Source organism: Rana temporaria, chromosome 5 (genome assembly GCF_905171775.1).
Source record: "Rana temporaria chromosome 5, aRanTem1.1, whole genome shotgun sequence".
Classification (NCBI taxonomy): Eukaryota; Metazoa; Chordata; class Amphibia; order Anura; family Ranidae; genus Rana; species Rana temporaria.
This window is the reverse complement of record NC_053493.1, coordinates 321,942,329-321,959,387: the sequence shown is the minus strand read 5'-3', so window position 1 is coordinate 321,959,387 and position 17,059 is coordinate 321,942,329. Positions and strand designations below refer to the sequence as shown.

At 40.7% G+C, this 17,059-nt stretch overlaps 1 protein-coding gene across 1 annotated transcript in view; it reads right to left on the bottom strand.

The window, feature by feature from the left end:
• The window catches only part of LOC120940997 (lipoxygenase homology domain-containing protein 1-like), a 470,937-nt gene that overhangs the window by 293,703 nt on the left and 160,175 nt on the right, over positions 1–17,059 (bottom strand). Inside the window, exons 17-18 of the mRNA XM_040354208.1 lie at positions 16,370–16,507; positions 10,057–10,256 (exon numbers count right to left, since the gene is read on the bottom strand). Coding sequence (XP_040210142.1) covers positions 10,057–10,256; positions 16,370–16,507 — 338 coding nt within the window. The remainder of the gene's footprint in view (positions 1–10,056; positions 10,257–16,369; positions 16,508–17,059) is intronic.

The following is a 17,059-nucleotide window of genomic DNA, read 5'->3' as shown; positions in this document are numbered from 1 at the left end:
AGTGAGTACAGTTGTCCGAGAATTTTTGTGACTTTAGTAACCTATTCAATTTGTACTTGCGACTATTACGTGGAAAAAGTAAAGTCGTACAATCTGTCGTACGATATTCAGATCGTTTGTACGGGCCATAAGTGTCTTCATGCAAAATTTTTCTAGTAGTATCCACGTATATTGAAATGCTCCAAAAAAAGTGTCTGATGACACCCTTGTTGGACTGGAACTCACACTTTATGGTGGACTTAAATAAAAGGTCAAACAACATTTTTCCTACACATGGGTGGCAATCACAACATCAGAGGTCCCAGTTCAAATCCTTTTCTCCTAGTGCATCTTCTCCAAAAAGGTAGAACATAAGACAAATCATGATACTTCCAGAAAGACAAGCTTTTATTACCAGTTAAAAAAAACAATAAACACTTGCATACATGTAGGTGGATTCAGGTTGGCGGGCGCATAGTTGCGTCGGCGTAGCGTATGGCATTTACACTACGCCGCCGTAAGTTAGCGAGGCAAGTACATGATTCACAAAGTACTTGCCTGCTAAGTTACGGCGGCGTAGCATAAATCGGGCGGGCATAAGCGCGCATAATTCAAATTCGGCTGAGGGGGCGTGTTTATGCTAATGGGGGGTGACCTTACGTGATTGACGTATTTTACGAACGGCGCATGCGCCGTCTGCCTACATATCCCAGTGTGCATTGCGGCAAAGTACGCCACGCGGTCCTATTGGTTTCGACGTGGACATAAATTACGTAAATCCCTATTCACGGACGACTTACGCAAACGACGTAAAATTTTCGAATTTCGACGTGGGAACGACGGCCATACTTAACATTACTATTCCAGCTATTTGATGGAATAACTTAAGGCCTGATAATGCGTTACGTAAATGGCGTATCTGTACTGTGTCGGCCAGGCGTACGTTCGTGAATAGGCGTATCTAGTGATTTACATATTCTACGCCGACCTCAATGGAAGCGTCACCTAGCGGTCAGCCTAAAAATTACACTTTAGGATACGAAGGTGTAAGACACTTACGCCGCTCGTATCTGAGCCTAATTTAAGCGTATCTGGTTTTCAGAATACGCTTAAATTAGCGCCGGCGCACATTCAGACTTAGGCTGACGTATCTACTGATACGCCAGCCTAAGTCTTTCTGAATCCACCTAATGGTGCATTAGATCCATGCACTAAAATCAAAAGCCTAAAGGATAATGTAAAGGGTGCTACTCATTCCCATCCTTCAGTCTCTTATGCCCTGTACACACTATCGGTTCATCCGATGAAAACGGACTGATGGATTTTTTCATCAGATATCCGATGAAGCTGACTTTCATCAGTCTTGCCTACACACCATCAGTTAAAAAAACGATCGTGTCAGAACGCGGTGACGTAAAACACAACAACGTGCTGAGAAAAATGAAGTTCAATGCTTCAGAGCAGGCGTCGACTTGATTCTGAGCATGCGTTGATTTTTAACCGATGGATTTCCCCACAGACGATCGCTTTTTTCTATCGGTTTTTTAACCATCAGATCATTTTAAAACAGGTTCTAAGTTTTTTCACCGATGGGAAAAAAACTGATGGGGCCCAGACACGATCGATCATGTGTACGCGGCATTACAGCAGCACCCAACAGCTTCTTTCAATGTGCTTATGTCACTTGTAACTACTCGTTATTTTTTACATCTTACAACTTCATCAGTGGTGTCTTCAGTATATGGTCCAACTTGGAGAATTCTAATCCAAGAAGGGTGTAATCGGGACACAAAGGGGTCTGTTTATAAGGCAGAGAATGTAACTTTCCTAAACATGCACTGGTGGAGAACCAATCACTGCCATTTAAAACACATGGACCTGGATGGTTTTCCACCAGGGAAAATCACATTCTGTTCTTTAGAAATAGAACCCTAAAGCCTCGTATACGCGGTTTGATTGTTGGATGACCGAGCTTCTGATTTTTGTCAAAAGCGCTTGTGCCAGAATCTTGTCTTGCATACTAACGGTACGCAAATTGTCATTTGGCAAAAACACGAACATAATGACGCACTATGAGTGTATAAATAGGAAGTTCATTTCTCAAGCACCACTCTTTGGGCCCCTTCTGCTAATTTTGTGTTAGCAGAAGTTTGGTGAACGTTGATTCAAGATTTTTAGATCGTACAAAACAAATGCTTTTTAAAATACGTTTGGCATAACTACATGCAAAGCAGCTTCATTATTATTCCATTAAAGAAGATGAGAATTTGACATTTCATCAATTGCCGTGTCACGAATGTTAATTCTAGATTAAGAAATTCTAGATTAAGAACAAGACTAAACTCTTCCCAGTCAGTCTTTGATTCCGAGCATACGTGTTTGTACATTTGACTTTTGTGTGACGGATTTGTGTACTGACCATCCAAAAATCAGACATGTTGCCTCGGCGTGTCTTCCGGGTATCGCTATGAGTGGCTGGAGCCGCGATGTCGTCTCTCCGTCTGCCGGGCTTCAGCCGAGAATCCCCTGTTTGCATGCGCCGCTGCAGTCAGCGGCTCATTGCAAGGGGAATATCTCCTAAACCGTAAAGGTTTAGGAGATATTTTTTTACCTACAGGTAAGCCTTTTTATAGGCTTACCTATAGGTAAAAGTTATAAAAAATGACTATACAACTGCTTTAACCTCCCTGGCGGTATGATTCTTTCAGAAAAAACATGCTGAAAGCGGTACCATTATTTGCAAGGAAATTTGGCGTTTTATATTGTAGGCCTGTAATTTTTAGAAATAACTCACTTAAATCTGACCAAACAAGATTCTAATAGGCATCCCGGGTATGACATTTTTTTAAAAATAAAATGATAAATTATAATATAATAAATAACTATAAATAATTATAACAAATAATAATATAATTATAATAAAAATTATTCAATAATGTAATCAAATCAAAATCACTGAAATTTGCTCAGTTGCAGAATTGTCGTTGTCATTATTTTATTTTTTTATGACAAATTTCCCCACAAATCGCTATCGCACAATTCTGCAAGTGATTATAATTTATTATCGCTGTTTTCTAGCTGATCTAAAACTATTTTTGACATAAAGGGACACTTTTGGTTGCTATGGACAATCTACAGTTTGCAGGGAGAAAGAAAGGTTTTTATTATATAAAATGACATGCAGGACACTGGGCAGACCACTAGGGACAAGGGGGGTGTGTATTTTTTACATACAGTACTGTAATCTATAAGATTACAGTATACTGTATGTAAAGTGTTTGTTTACCTTTTTAAATTTGGCACCGTTCTCCGTCCCCGTGCGTCGTAACGTCGCAGGGAACGGAGATCGGTGGCACAGGAGGACGCTGTGTGAATCGAGGGAGGTCCCGCTCGCTCACACAGCGCGGTGGCATCGCTGGATCCAGGGACAAGGTAAGTAAAACTCCCTGTACATCCAGCGAGGCAAGCCCGAGTCTGACTTGGGGTTACCGATCCTAGCCCAAAAATCTCACCCCGAGTCAGACTCGGGAACACCGCCCAGGAGGTTAATGCATAAGATGCATTAAGGTGAAAAAACACAAAGCTTTACAACCCCTGGTCTCATGGCTTAAACAGTTTAAAGAGCCCAGTTGAGTATAGTTTAAAGGGCAGTTATAAAAATGTCCATCACCTAATTCATTTACGTGATCAGTATATTGTAAATAACGTGTGTTTAGTGTATGCCAATGTGTGCAGAACATGGGAAGAAAACATTTGCTCATCTATTAGTTACATCTCTGCTAATTATTAATGAAAGGAAGATGGAGTAATAGATTTTCTTCCAATGAATAGTTGCCATCTATAGCTTGCTCCATGGATAGCTGTTTTATAGGAGTAATTGCAGCTTTGAAAAAACATAAGTGCACACACTGATTCCTAAATAACCTTTTTATTTATCCCAGCTATTGTACTTCTGCTGCCTTTTGCACTGCACCGCGTAATTTACCTCTCTCAAGATGCCAAATGCAAATTAATTTTACATTATTTTTATAATCATTGTAAATAGTAAATGTTGTACCGTGTGCGCAGGGAGATTCATGCTCAGTGTTTAAAATTAAACAAAGAACGGAATAAATGCTGTGACATGTTTGGTAAAATGTATAGTATGCATATATATTTGTCTTTCTTAACTCTGACCATTAAAAAAAATATGGGGTTGACACCTTCTGAAAATATTGGTTCACTTGCTGCTTTGGTAATTCAGTAGCTTAAAATATACAGTGATGTTGTTAACATTTTCTCTTTAACTGATTATGGACCAACCGCCGCAGTTGTACTTTGGCAGGTTGGTTCCCCTGCGTGAATCGCCGTCATTGTATGTCGGGCGCGTACATGGCGATCTGTGGGCACACGTTCCATTCGCTAGCGGGGGAGCCAACCAGCAGGTCTGGTGGACTTGATGTCCGCCGGCCACCTGCAATCACTCCAGAGACAAGCAGAACTGGTATCTGTCAGTGTAAACAAACAGATCCCCGTTCTGTCAGGGGAGTAGAGTGAGATCTGCTGTTCCTATTGATTAGGAACAGCAATCTTTCTCCTCCTCGAGTCAGCCCAGCCCCCATACAATTAGAAACACCTCCCTAGGGAACACGTAACCCCTTGATCACTCCCTAGTGTTAACCTATTAGTGGCTATTTTTAGCACTGATCGCTGTATAAATGTCAATGGTCCCAAAAAAGTGTCCCATTTGTTCGCCGCAATGTTGCAGCCTTGCTAAAAATCGCTGATCACCACCATTACTAAAAAAAAAATAATAATAATAAAAATGTCATAAATCTATCCCTTATTTTGTAGACGCGATAACTTTTGCGCAAACCAATCAATATACACTTATTGTGATTTTTTTACCAGAAATATGTAACAGAATACATATTGGCCTAAACTAAGGAAGACATTATTTTTTTTACATTTTTTGGGGTGATATTTCTTATAGCAAAATAATTGTTTTCAAAACAATATTCACTCTTTTTTTGTTTATAGAGCAAAAAATAAAAACCGCAGAGGTGATCAAACATCACTAAAAGAAAGGTCTATTTGTGGGGAAAAAAAGGACATCAATTTTGTTTGGGTACAGCGTTGCACAACTGCACAATTGTCATTTAAAGTGACGCAGTGCCATATCGCAAAAAATGACCTGGTCGTTAAGGGGGCTAATCCTTCCGTCCTTAAAGTGGTTGTAAAGCCAACCACACAACTTGCACCTACAGGTAAGCCTAGATTAAGGCTTACCTGTAGGTGCAAGAAATATCTCCTTAACCTACACGGTTAAGGAGATATTTTCACAAAAACGGGCACCGATGTCTACAGGGCATGTGTGCCGTAGACAACGGCGCAGGCGCACTGAGCGTGCAGTTTTTGTGAATGGTAAATTTGGGGTTAATGCCAAATTTTTGCGCATGCGCAGGGACGTCATCGCCGCTCTGGCCAATCACAGCGCGATAACAGGAGGAGAACTTCAGGGGCTTCGATCTCAGGTAAGTCGATCATAATGAGTTAGTATGCTATGCATTCTAGCTCATGATGACATTCTCTTGCAGGGTTTTTAAAAATAAAATAAAAAATTAAGGGTTTACTTCCTCTTTAAGTGGTTAACATGCCAAAACCTGCTGTAAACAGAGAGCAATTTTAATCTCATGTTACAGACTGACCTAACCACCTTATGGCAATCACCTCACTAGCAGCATATTGATCCAGATTTATTGCAAATAAACATATTGTCAACAAAAAGAAAAAGTAATTAATTAATTAGGTAGCAGGAGATAATGTTGACATTTTCTTCAGATTATCACAAATTAATTTAAGAATGTTGAATTCACTTGTATCTTACAAGAGAGGGGAGTGGGGAGGGGTAGGGCGGGTAGGGTGGGGGGAGGGGGAATGAGTGTGAGAGTGAAGAGAGAATGGGGAAGTCAATGGTGTGATTTAGGTACCCAAGAGATACCACCCAGAAGAATGGAGTGGTATAGTGAACAATCGAAGTATAAATTCCTTACATATTCTAGATATCATGCCCGGAAAGGATAATTGTTTTTCGATTTTATCTTGGAATGTTAGAGGATTGAATTCAAAGTTTAAACGTGCATTAATGTTTCAGTATATAAAAAAATATTCTCCCCAACTGATTATACTACAGGAGACACATTTAATGGGGAAAAAATTAATCACACTAAAAAAAGCCTGGATACAGAAAACATATCACTCTACGTATTCTTCATATGCTAGAGGGGTGTCGATCTTGGTGAATAAATCTTTTACAGGAGAAATAGAAAAGGCTCATATAGATGCGAATGGAAAATATGTTATTCTAGTATATAGGATGGGTAAACAGAGATATGTTATAGCTGCTGTGTATATTCCACCTCCATTCTCGGTGGCAGTACTGAATGAGATAATGGAAAAAATCATTCAGTATATGCCAGCGAGATTGATATTAATAGGAGATTTTAATGCGGTCTTATCACCAGAGTTGGACAGACCAAAACCCCCTAAACAACATTCAACAGAATTGTATAACTGGGCTCAGGTAATGGGGGTAACGGAAGTTTGGCGGTGGAGGAATCCAGGAGAAAGGGGATACTCATGTTTTTCCACTTCCTATAAGACGGCATCTAGAATAGATTTAGCGTTTACTGACTCCACGATGTTAGCAGATATCGTGGAGGCCAAATATCTGCCGAGTGGTCTTTCAGATCATTCTCCTTTATATCTGTCAGTACGTATTCCAACTCCTAAAAATGCGTCTCTGTGGAAATTAACTCCGCAATGGGTGGATCACCCAGAAATAGTAGAGAAAATGGAATCAATAATGATGGAATATTGGGAGAATAACGCAGGATCAGCCTCGGTAGAAACGGTATGGGATGCGTTCAAAGCCTACACACGAGGGCAATATATATCAAATATTTCAACAGTTAACAAAAAACAGAAGGTGAAGGAACAAGAGCTGAAAATACAGATTGAAATACAAAGGGAGAGGTATGGGCAGGATTCCAGCAGCATTAATTTTGATGAAATGATGGCAGCACAGAGAGATCTTCACCTACATATGGAAGAAACAACTAGATTGGAAATGCATAAAAATAGACAGAATATTTTTGAACAGGGAGATAGGGGGGGCAGATTTCTGGCAAGGCTGGCGCAACAAGAACATCAAGCCACAATTATATCAGAGATTGAGGACTTTAATGGACAGATAGTAAAAGAACCCAAAGAAATATTGGAGGCCTTTAGAGAGTATTATAGTTTGCTTTATACCTCCTCTCTCCCGTCTGGCCCCTGCCCAGAGGATATGACGGACCTTTTGGACCGGATAGCCTTGGGGTGGCTGTCAGACGGGGAGAGGAGAGAATTGGTTCGGCCCATTGGGGTGGAAGAGATTATGGAGGTTATACGTACGTTTTCGGGAGGAAAGGCACCAGGCCCAGATGGAATTCCTGTAGAATTTTATAAAAGGTATGGAGCATTAATAGCCCCTAAATTAGTAGAAGTATTTACAAGCGGGTTAATGCAAGGAGCCCTGCCAGAATCTATGAGAGAGGCACACATAACACTAATATATAAGGAAACAAAAGATCCAAAGTTATGTTCATCATATAGGCCAATTGCATTATTAAATATAGATGTAAAAATATTGACAAAAATACTGACACTTAGAGTACAGCCCCTGCTTAGAAATATAATAGATTCAGATCAAACAGGATTCATGCCACAAAGGACAACAGATATTAATTTACGTAGGCTTTACACGAACATACATACACATCATATGCATGAGGGATCAAGGACAGTGGCCTCTTTAGATATTGAGAAAGCCTTCGATACGGTGGAATGGCCATTTCTCTGGGAAATACTTAGGAGGATGGGATTCCCTCTAGTATTTATTAAGTGGATTCAAACAATATACGAAAGGCCAATGTCTGCAGTGAAATTAGGGGGAAGATTATCGTCTTTTTTTCAATTACATAGAGGCACGAGGCAGGGCTGCCCTCTCTCTCCAGCGCTCTTTGCAATTGCAATAGAGCCAGTGGCAGAGGCTCTTAGGACCACACCCAATATTCAGGGACTCCGGGTGGGGGGGCTGGAAGAGAGAGTAGCCCTGTATGCCGACGACATGCTTCTATTTTTGAGAGATGCGGGTCCATCTTTGGAAGGAGCTCTGGAATTGCTGAATGTTTATTCGGTATATACAGGGCTTAAAGTAAACTGGGGTAAGTCAATATTATTCCCTATAGATCAAGGAGCACAGGAAACCGCTGCCCCAAATACGCCGTTGAAATGGGTACTGGAATTTAAATATTTAGGCATTAGAATATCTAGACAGGTTGAAGATTTTCGGAAATTAAATTTAGATCCGGAGGTACAGGAGCTTGGGAGGAAAATAAAGATCTGGGCGACACTGCCTCTGTCTTTACTGGGACGTATAAACCTAGTGAAGATGAAGGTATTGCCTAAATTTTTATATGTCTTCAGAAACTCTCCACAGTGGCTCCCAAAAAGTTTTTTTGTAAAACTACATGGAATGCTCTCTGCATTTATATGGGCCAATAAACCAGCTAGAATTAAATTAAGCACACTTATGAGACCGGAAGTGCAGGGGGGATTAGCATTCCCAGACTTCCATAAATATTATACAGCGGCACAGTTAGTGACAGCAGGGAGATGGTTAGACCCGGATGGATACGATTCGGCCACTATGTTGGAAGCAACAGTGGTCCAATCGGTAGAAGCACTACAGGGACTGCTGTATAGGGGTATTAAAACAAGGAGAGATTTGACACCAGCGATGAGAACAACAGTCAAAATATGGAAATCCGTCATAGGAAGAGAAGGGGGAAAAAAAAATAATTTATCTCCAAATACCCCTCTGTGGAGGAACCCTGAATTACCACATATAGATTTGGTCCAAGACCCGGGAGCATGGACTAAATATGGGGTGAAGAAATTATCACAGTTGATACAGGGAGGAAAGTTTCTATCATATGTGGAAATGAGACAGCTTTGGAATATCCCCGAGAGTTATGAGTTCAGGTATAGGCAGCTCAGCCATGCCTTAATAGCCCAGTTCCCAGAGGGGACCCCGCAACTGATGGAATCAGATGTAGAACAAATGGTAAAAAGCGGGAAGAGGACAATCTCAAATTTCTATGGATACTTGATAAACACTACACCTTATGATATAAGCAAACTAAGAGAAAATTGGAAGAGAGAAGCTCCGGGTTTGGAGAACTGGGAGGAAGTATGGAGGTTCCCATTGCAGATACTGGTATCACTCCGAGATAAACTGATACAATATAAAATTATACATAGAAGCCATTATACACCATACAAGTTGTATAGGATTTCACCGACCAACTCGCAGAATTGCTGGAGGTGTGTGGTTGCTCCAGGAGACTTTATGCATATATTCTGGCTTTGTCCAAAAATAGCAGCGTTCTGGAGTGAGATTCTGAGAATGATAGCAAGAGTGACATCTGTAAGGTTGGAACAAGAAGTGGAGATTTGTCTCTTAGGATTAATAGGGGGTAATGTTATTTCAAAAGAAAGGAAAACGCAGATAGGCCTGTTGCTGTTCTATGCCAGGAAAGTAATAGTCCTAAATTGGAAAAAAACAGAGGCTCCTTCAATAGCACAGTGGAAAAATCTAGTAAACAGCAATCTGATATTATACAGAGAAACATATTGTAATAGAGGATATGGGGAGAAATATAGTAGAGTATGGGCAAATTGGATAGAGAACCCTATAACAGCATCAGGATAAAGGGGGGAATTGGGAAATTAATCACACCATTGGGGGAGGAGGGGGAGGGAGAAAGAGAAATGTATGGTATTGGATGGAAGGATATTGTATGGATGCTTTGAAGAAATAGAGGAAGGTCAATGTCAATGCCATTGGAATCTAAGTGAAATATGAATGTAATGTATGTGTACGATTTTATTTTTTGTATGGAAAAAAAAAGAGAGAAAATTTAAATAAAGAGATTTATAAAAAAAAAAAGAATGTTGAATTCACATTTTATCTGTTATGCTTATTGTAATTACCATGAATTCGTCTTCTTGTCTTGCCTTAAATAGCTGACCCTTCTTCCCAGTTCCGAGTATTATTGGACCAGTGGAGCCTTTACTTCCATACACCCACAGGGAGACGCCAGCGGAGGTTCCTGCACTTCCAGTCAAGATTGACACTTTCCAATCATTTAAGGAATAAACCTTATTTCCAGAGCTGTTCAGTGTTTTGCCATCTATCATAAATAAGAAACAAATGATCTCCATACAATTGTATTGGGAAAGAATAACACAGTGATACAATTAAGAAATACACCAAACTAATACCTCCCTTGTAAGGGGAAATCATCTCAAATGCAGTGTGGCTTTAAGGGGATATGTGTCACATTCAGATCAGTCCCTTATGACTCCTTCGAAAAAGTCACTGACACTATCAGCACTGATTTATTGCCAATTTGTGAGAAACATTGCTCTGATTACTAAGTACAAGCCAAGTCCACTGCCCACATACAGAAGAAAGTAAACAATGTAAAGGTTTTTTTTACAATAACAAGTGAAGCAGCACAGTAGAACACAATGCTTTGCCATCGTAGTTAAAGGGGAAGTGCTATGACATTTTATACAATTGTTATTTCTTATCCTGGTCTATACAGAAATGCCTACTATATCCTGTAGTGTCTACCCAGTTATATTAACCATGCTATATAATGTAAATGAGAATAACAGAGTAACTAAGGCACTCAATAATAACTTTATTCCGGGCGCTTAACATGTATGCAAAGGCCAATAAGTGGCCCTTTTGTACTTGTATGCTCTTCAGAATCCAGCAGTCTATGTTGGAAGAGAGAGTATTGTACTGTGTAGGGTTCTACTGTCTGTAAGTGGCTGTTCTGCTTAATGTTTATAGAGTTATTAATGCATTTTGCATCCTATTTTTGGGTTGTTGGGTTGAAAACCCCAGAAGGAGGAAATGGTAAAGAGAGAAAGAAAGTCACACATGTCCTGTCCATTAGAGAGCTGTTGCTTAACCCAGACCAGAATGTAGGAATTACTAGGCAAGTGATCCTATGTTTAATAGTTTACTATTGCTGTTCTTAGCTTCTGGGTGTTTATATATGTGTACATACTGTATATATCTAAATACTGGGGACAGAAGCATCTCTGCCTTATTGTTGTTATCCCACATGTACTATGCCAAATAGCTGGGTCTGTGCTATTGTATGTACTGTATGTAGTGGTCACTTTCTAGTATATTAGTAGGTGATCCTGTTTACTGCAATATAATTTATGTACAGCTCTCATTATTTTAGTTAACCCTGTCCTTTCTTGTCTGAGATTCTATAACTAGTTTTAGCTTAGGACTCATTAACCACTTCAGCCCCGGACCATTTTGCTGGTCAACGACCGGGACACTTTTTGCGATTCAGCACTGCGTCACTTTAACTGACAATTGCGCGGTCGTACGACGTGGCTCCCAAACAAAATTGGTGACCTTTTTTTTCCCACAAATAGAGCTTTCTTTTGGTGGTATTTGATCACCTCTGCGGTTTTTATTTTTTTGCGCTATAAACAAAAATAGAGCGTCAATTTTGAAAAAAAAAAATGAATATTTTTTTCTTTTTGGTGTAATAAATATCCCCCAAAAATATATAAAAAAAACAATTTTTTTCCTCAGTTTAGGCCGATACATATTCTTCTACATATTTTTCATTAAAAAAAATCGCAATAAGTGTTCTAAATTATAGCGTCTACAAAATAGGGGATATTTTTATGGCATTTTTATTAATATATATTTTTTTTACTAGTAATGGCGACGATCTGCGATTTTTAACGGTACTGCGACCTTATGGCGGACACTTCGGACACTTTTGACACATTTTTGGGACCATTGGCATTTTTATAGCGATCAGTGCTATAAAAATGCATTGATTACTGTAAACATGCCACTGGCAGGGAAGGGGTTAACAATAGGGGGCGAGGAAGGGGTTAATTATGTTCACTAGGTGTGTTCTAACTGAAGGGGGGTGGGACTGACTAGGGGAAATGACAGATCGTTGTTCATACATTGTATGAACAGACGAACGGTAATTTCTTCCCCTGACAGGCGCGCGCCCCTAGTGGCTGCAATGCGAAATAACGTATAGCTACGTGATTTCGTGCAGCCGAGCCGACCTGCCGCCGTTATACAGCGGTGGCTGGTCAGCTAGTGGTTAAGCAATATAGTCTGGAGCCAGGTTAGGCATTCAACGATCACTTCTAGTAGTTAGGGGTCCAGTTGCATGACAGATCAATTACTAGGGACTAAGAAACAGATTTAGAAAGGTAACTCTGAGTTCCAGTGCCACACCACAGTTTCTGGCCGTGAGAAGCTGAGTTCCAGGCAGGTTGAACTATGGTTGGAGGATCTCCCCATCACCATCGATCTTGGCTTCAGGATTCTAACACAAAGATGGACGCCGCATTGTGATCCCCCTCAGGGACCCCTGTAATTGAACTTTGCTGCAACATTCATCTGGAGATATCTTTACTAATAACTACTGTATACAGTGTACTGTACATTGTAAATTGTGCACAGGTATATGTGCACAAGTCCATCAGGATTCTTGTTGGGCCCATTGCGCATAATACCTGTATGATACATTTGTACATTGGATGTATTAATGTTTCCTTAAAGCTAATATTATTTACATGTTGGTGTGCATCTATATACTTATGGTTAATGTTATGTGCTGGTTGCAGTAGTTTATATGCTCCCAGTCGCTTTAATTAGATTATTGGTTAATTTATAAGGAAGGGAATCCCCTCTGTTCACAGAGGCCCTGTCCTGGGAGGGGGCACTGCCAACTTTAGTATGAAACCCACTCTTTCACTTAGCAAAGGTTCTGTTTCTCTTATTTACCTGCAGGTTGAGTGTAATACCCGGTTTGGGGAGGGTAGTTTGTCATAACCCCCTCCAAAAGAAGGCTAAAATTGTAAATGAGTTATTGCAGTAAGCCCTATTAGCTTTATGTAACATTTCCCCTGTCTCTGACCATATTTTGCAGCATGTCGATCACACTTGAAGCATCTACACAGTCTCTCACTTTTATTTTCATATATATACGTCTGCTGTCTATGACAATCCACTGTAGCATCTCACATACTGAACATTATATGTGGCCACTTGGTAACGTCAGTTGATGTCCACATTTACATAGTTACATAGTTACATAGTTACATAGTTAGTCAGGTTGAAAAAAGACACAAGTCCATCCAGTTCAACCACAAAAAAATAAACAAACAAAATAAAAAACACAATACAATCCCATACACCCAACTCCATACCCACAGTTGATCCAGAGGAAGGCAAAAAACCCCAGCAGAGCATGATCCAATTTGCTACAGCAGGGGAAAAAATTCCCTCCTGATCCCCCGAGAGGCAATCGGATTTACCCTGGATCAACTTTACCTACAAATCTTAGTACTCTGTTATTTTATGTACATTTAGGAAAGAATCCAGGCCTTTCTTAAAGCAATCTACTGAGCTGGCCAGAACCACCTCTGGAGGGAGTCTGTTCCACATTTTCACAGCTCTTACTGTGAAAAAACCTTTCCGTATTTGGAGGTGAAATCTCTTTTCCTCTAGACGTAAAGAGTGCCCCCTTGTCCTCAGTGATGACCGTAAAGTGAATAACTCAACACCAAGTTCACTGTATGGACCTCTTATATATTTGTACATGTTGATCATATCCCCCCTAATTCTCCTCTTCTCAAGAGTGAATAGATTTAGTTCTTCTAATCTTTCCTCATAGCTGAGCTCCTCCATGCCTCTTATCAGTTTGGTTGCTCTTCTCTGCACTTTCTCCAGTTCTCCGATATCCTTTTTGAGAACTGGAGCCCAAAACTGAACTGCATATTTAATTTCACATTTAATTTGACGACCTCCGGTTTAAATATACATAAAATGCTGTGTAGAAATGATTTACAGTGCATCGTCTAGGGACAAACTAACAATGAACATCCTTTAGGCTGCATTCCCAAAACCACAACTCATGTGGTTTTATCATTGAAATAGAATTTTTCTCTTTACAGTCAAAAATGTACATTTTCAATTCTCTAAATGCCTCGCTGCACAGATCAGATCAATTTACTGTACGCACATTGCCATAATCAATGTTTAAAGAACTTTGACTGCAAAAGTCAATCTATAAAGATTATTGTTCAGGTTATCGCTCCCTATTATATGGCTAACCCCAGGATAGTTGTAAGTTTGAAGCCAGTCGATGAACGGAGGAACCTTTTGAAGTGCTTGTAAAATAATGTGTTAGGCTCAATTTGCTGAGCCCTAACGCGTGTGTTATTTGCCTTCATGCTCATCCATTTCAGCCATATAACTATTTTTGTCAGCTTAGTAGTTTATAGAGCTAATAAAATAACAGTTTATGAGAAAATTTGGTAAAATTGCTATTTGAAAAAAAATTGTTTCACACATATTTATTTTTTACTATTTTTACAGACATTGGGGTAGATTCACATACAAATAGATCGGCGCAATGTATGCGAGATACGCTACGCATCTGTAACTTACATTAGGCCGGTTCGAATCCCCAAAGAATTTGCGCCGTAAGTTACGGCGGCGTAGTGTATCTCAAGCGGCGTAACGGCGCGGAATTCAAATCGGCGATTAGGGGGCGTGTTTCATTTAAATGAAGCGCGTCCCCGCGCCGAATGAACTGCGCATGCGCCGTCCCTAAATTTCCCGCCGTGCATTGCGCAAAATGACGTTGCAAGGACGTAATTTTTTAAACTTAGACGTGACTTACGTCCATCCCGATTCACGGACGACTTACGCAAAAAAAAGAAAAAATTCAAATTTCGACGCGGGAACGACGGCCATACTTAACATGGCAAATCTAACTGTACGTCGCAAAAAAGCAGATTTAACTATACGCCGGAAAAAGCCGACTAGAGACGACGTAAGAGAATGCGGCGGCCGCGCGTATGTTCGTGGATCGACGGAAATAGCTAATTTGCATACCCGACGCGGAAAACGACGTGAACGCCACCCAGCGGACGCCGAAGTATTGCATCTTAGATCCGACGGCGTACGAAGACGTACACCTGTTGGATCTAACCCAGAAGCCGTTGTATCTTGTTTTGAGGATTCAAAACAACGATACGACGCGGGAAATTTGAAAGTACGCCGGCGTATCAGTAGATACACCGGCGTACTCGCTCTGTGGATCTGGCCCATTATTTTTATGAATAAATATAACCCAAGGTCTTAGGGCCCTTTCACACGGAGCGGATCCGTATTGATCCGCCCCGTGTGTGTCCGTCGGCTCAGCGGGGATCATCCATAAATCCCCGCTGAGCTGTCGGCGGACAGGGCGGTCCCCGCACACTGTGCAGAGACCGCCCTGTCTTTCCTCCGCTCTCCCCTATGGGGAATCGGATGAATACGACCGCGTGTCCGTATTCATCCGATCTGTTCTGCCAGACGGAAGAAAAATAGGGTTTTCTTCCATCCGAAAAAGCGGAATCTTTGCGGACGCGGATGTTTGCAGACGTTAGCGGATGCATCATCCGCTAACGTCTGCAATCCCATAGGGAAGCATTACAAGTCCGTTTACGGACTTGTAAAAAACGGACCGTTTGTCCGCACGTGTGAAAGGGCCCTTAGTGACAGTCCTTTGTGCTTCTGCATGGATCCTATTTTGACAGGTGCAAACAGGTGACAGGTGTTTTAGGAAATACGTATTTAGGAACTGGATGCTAATAACACTATATTATCATACAGACATATTTTGACCATTTTACATTTAGCACAAGACAAGACAGCAGCAATCTGCAGATTCCTGACCCTCTGTGATGTCAAATTCCACTAAATGAAATGGTGGCTTTCCTCCTAGAAGCATGGTCAGAATATGTGTGCTGTGGGCTTATATTAAATTGGGTTCCTATTGAGATCCCTTCATTGGTTGCCAGTAAAAGACAGAATCACTTTCAAGGCACTCTGCCTAATGCATAAGTGTATTCAAGGCAACGCCCCCCAATATCTATGCGAAAAAATAAAAGCCCATAACCCCAATCGCGTTCTGCGATCCACTAATCAAAACCTACTCCAGATACCCAAAGCCAGATACAGGTCCAAAGGAGATCGAAGATTTGCAGTCCAGGGACCTCGCCTTTGGAATGCGCTACCAACCACCATCTGATTGGAGTTGGACCACTTGGCCTTCAGGAGAAAGATTAAAACCCATCTCTTCTGAGGTCAAAGGGTTTTTACTCAGGGCGATTCAGTTCGCATGTGTTGCGCTATATAAGTTTTTCACTCACTCACTCACTCACTCATAATTTAACTACTCACTTTTGCTTGGGAGTGTAGATACTGGCGGACTCCAATCCACGGAGTCCTGAGAATCAATAATGGCTTCATCCTGTGTGGAAATCTCTTCCCTGCTCTTGCTGGGAGTTGCAGATGTTCCTGTAGGCTTTTCTCTACCAACTTAAAGGGAAAAGAAAATTGGCGCAGTTATTTATATTCTGTCAAATAAAGTATATTAGAATAACACAGATATTGTCTATTGAATGTAGTTCTAACATACTGTATATGATATTGATCTGTTTTCTTGATACATCCATATAACATACGTTATGCGACAATTATATACTTTCCTGCGCAATACAATTATTGACCAGTGGCCACCAGGAATGATCCATTGATGTGACTGGAGAAACCTGGTTTCGCTGACTTGTTATGAACTTTCTGAAGGTACCTGAACACATTATAATCTTGTTACTTGCACACAGCTAAAAAGATGTATAAAGTAAAGAATTAGTGTAATTAAATTAACGTATATCTGAAACCATAACAAATGCACTATAAAGTAGCAGTGGCTGCTGGTGCTCAATCGTTTGGGGGGGTGTCAGACAGACCTGACTATGGACCTCCAGCCCACACCATGCACCATACCCACAATATTCATTTTCTATTGTCACACAACTGGGTGGGCTTGGAGCGCAGTACTCTGCCCCCAGCCCACCCTTTTTTGAAGCC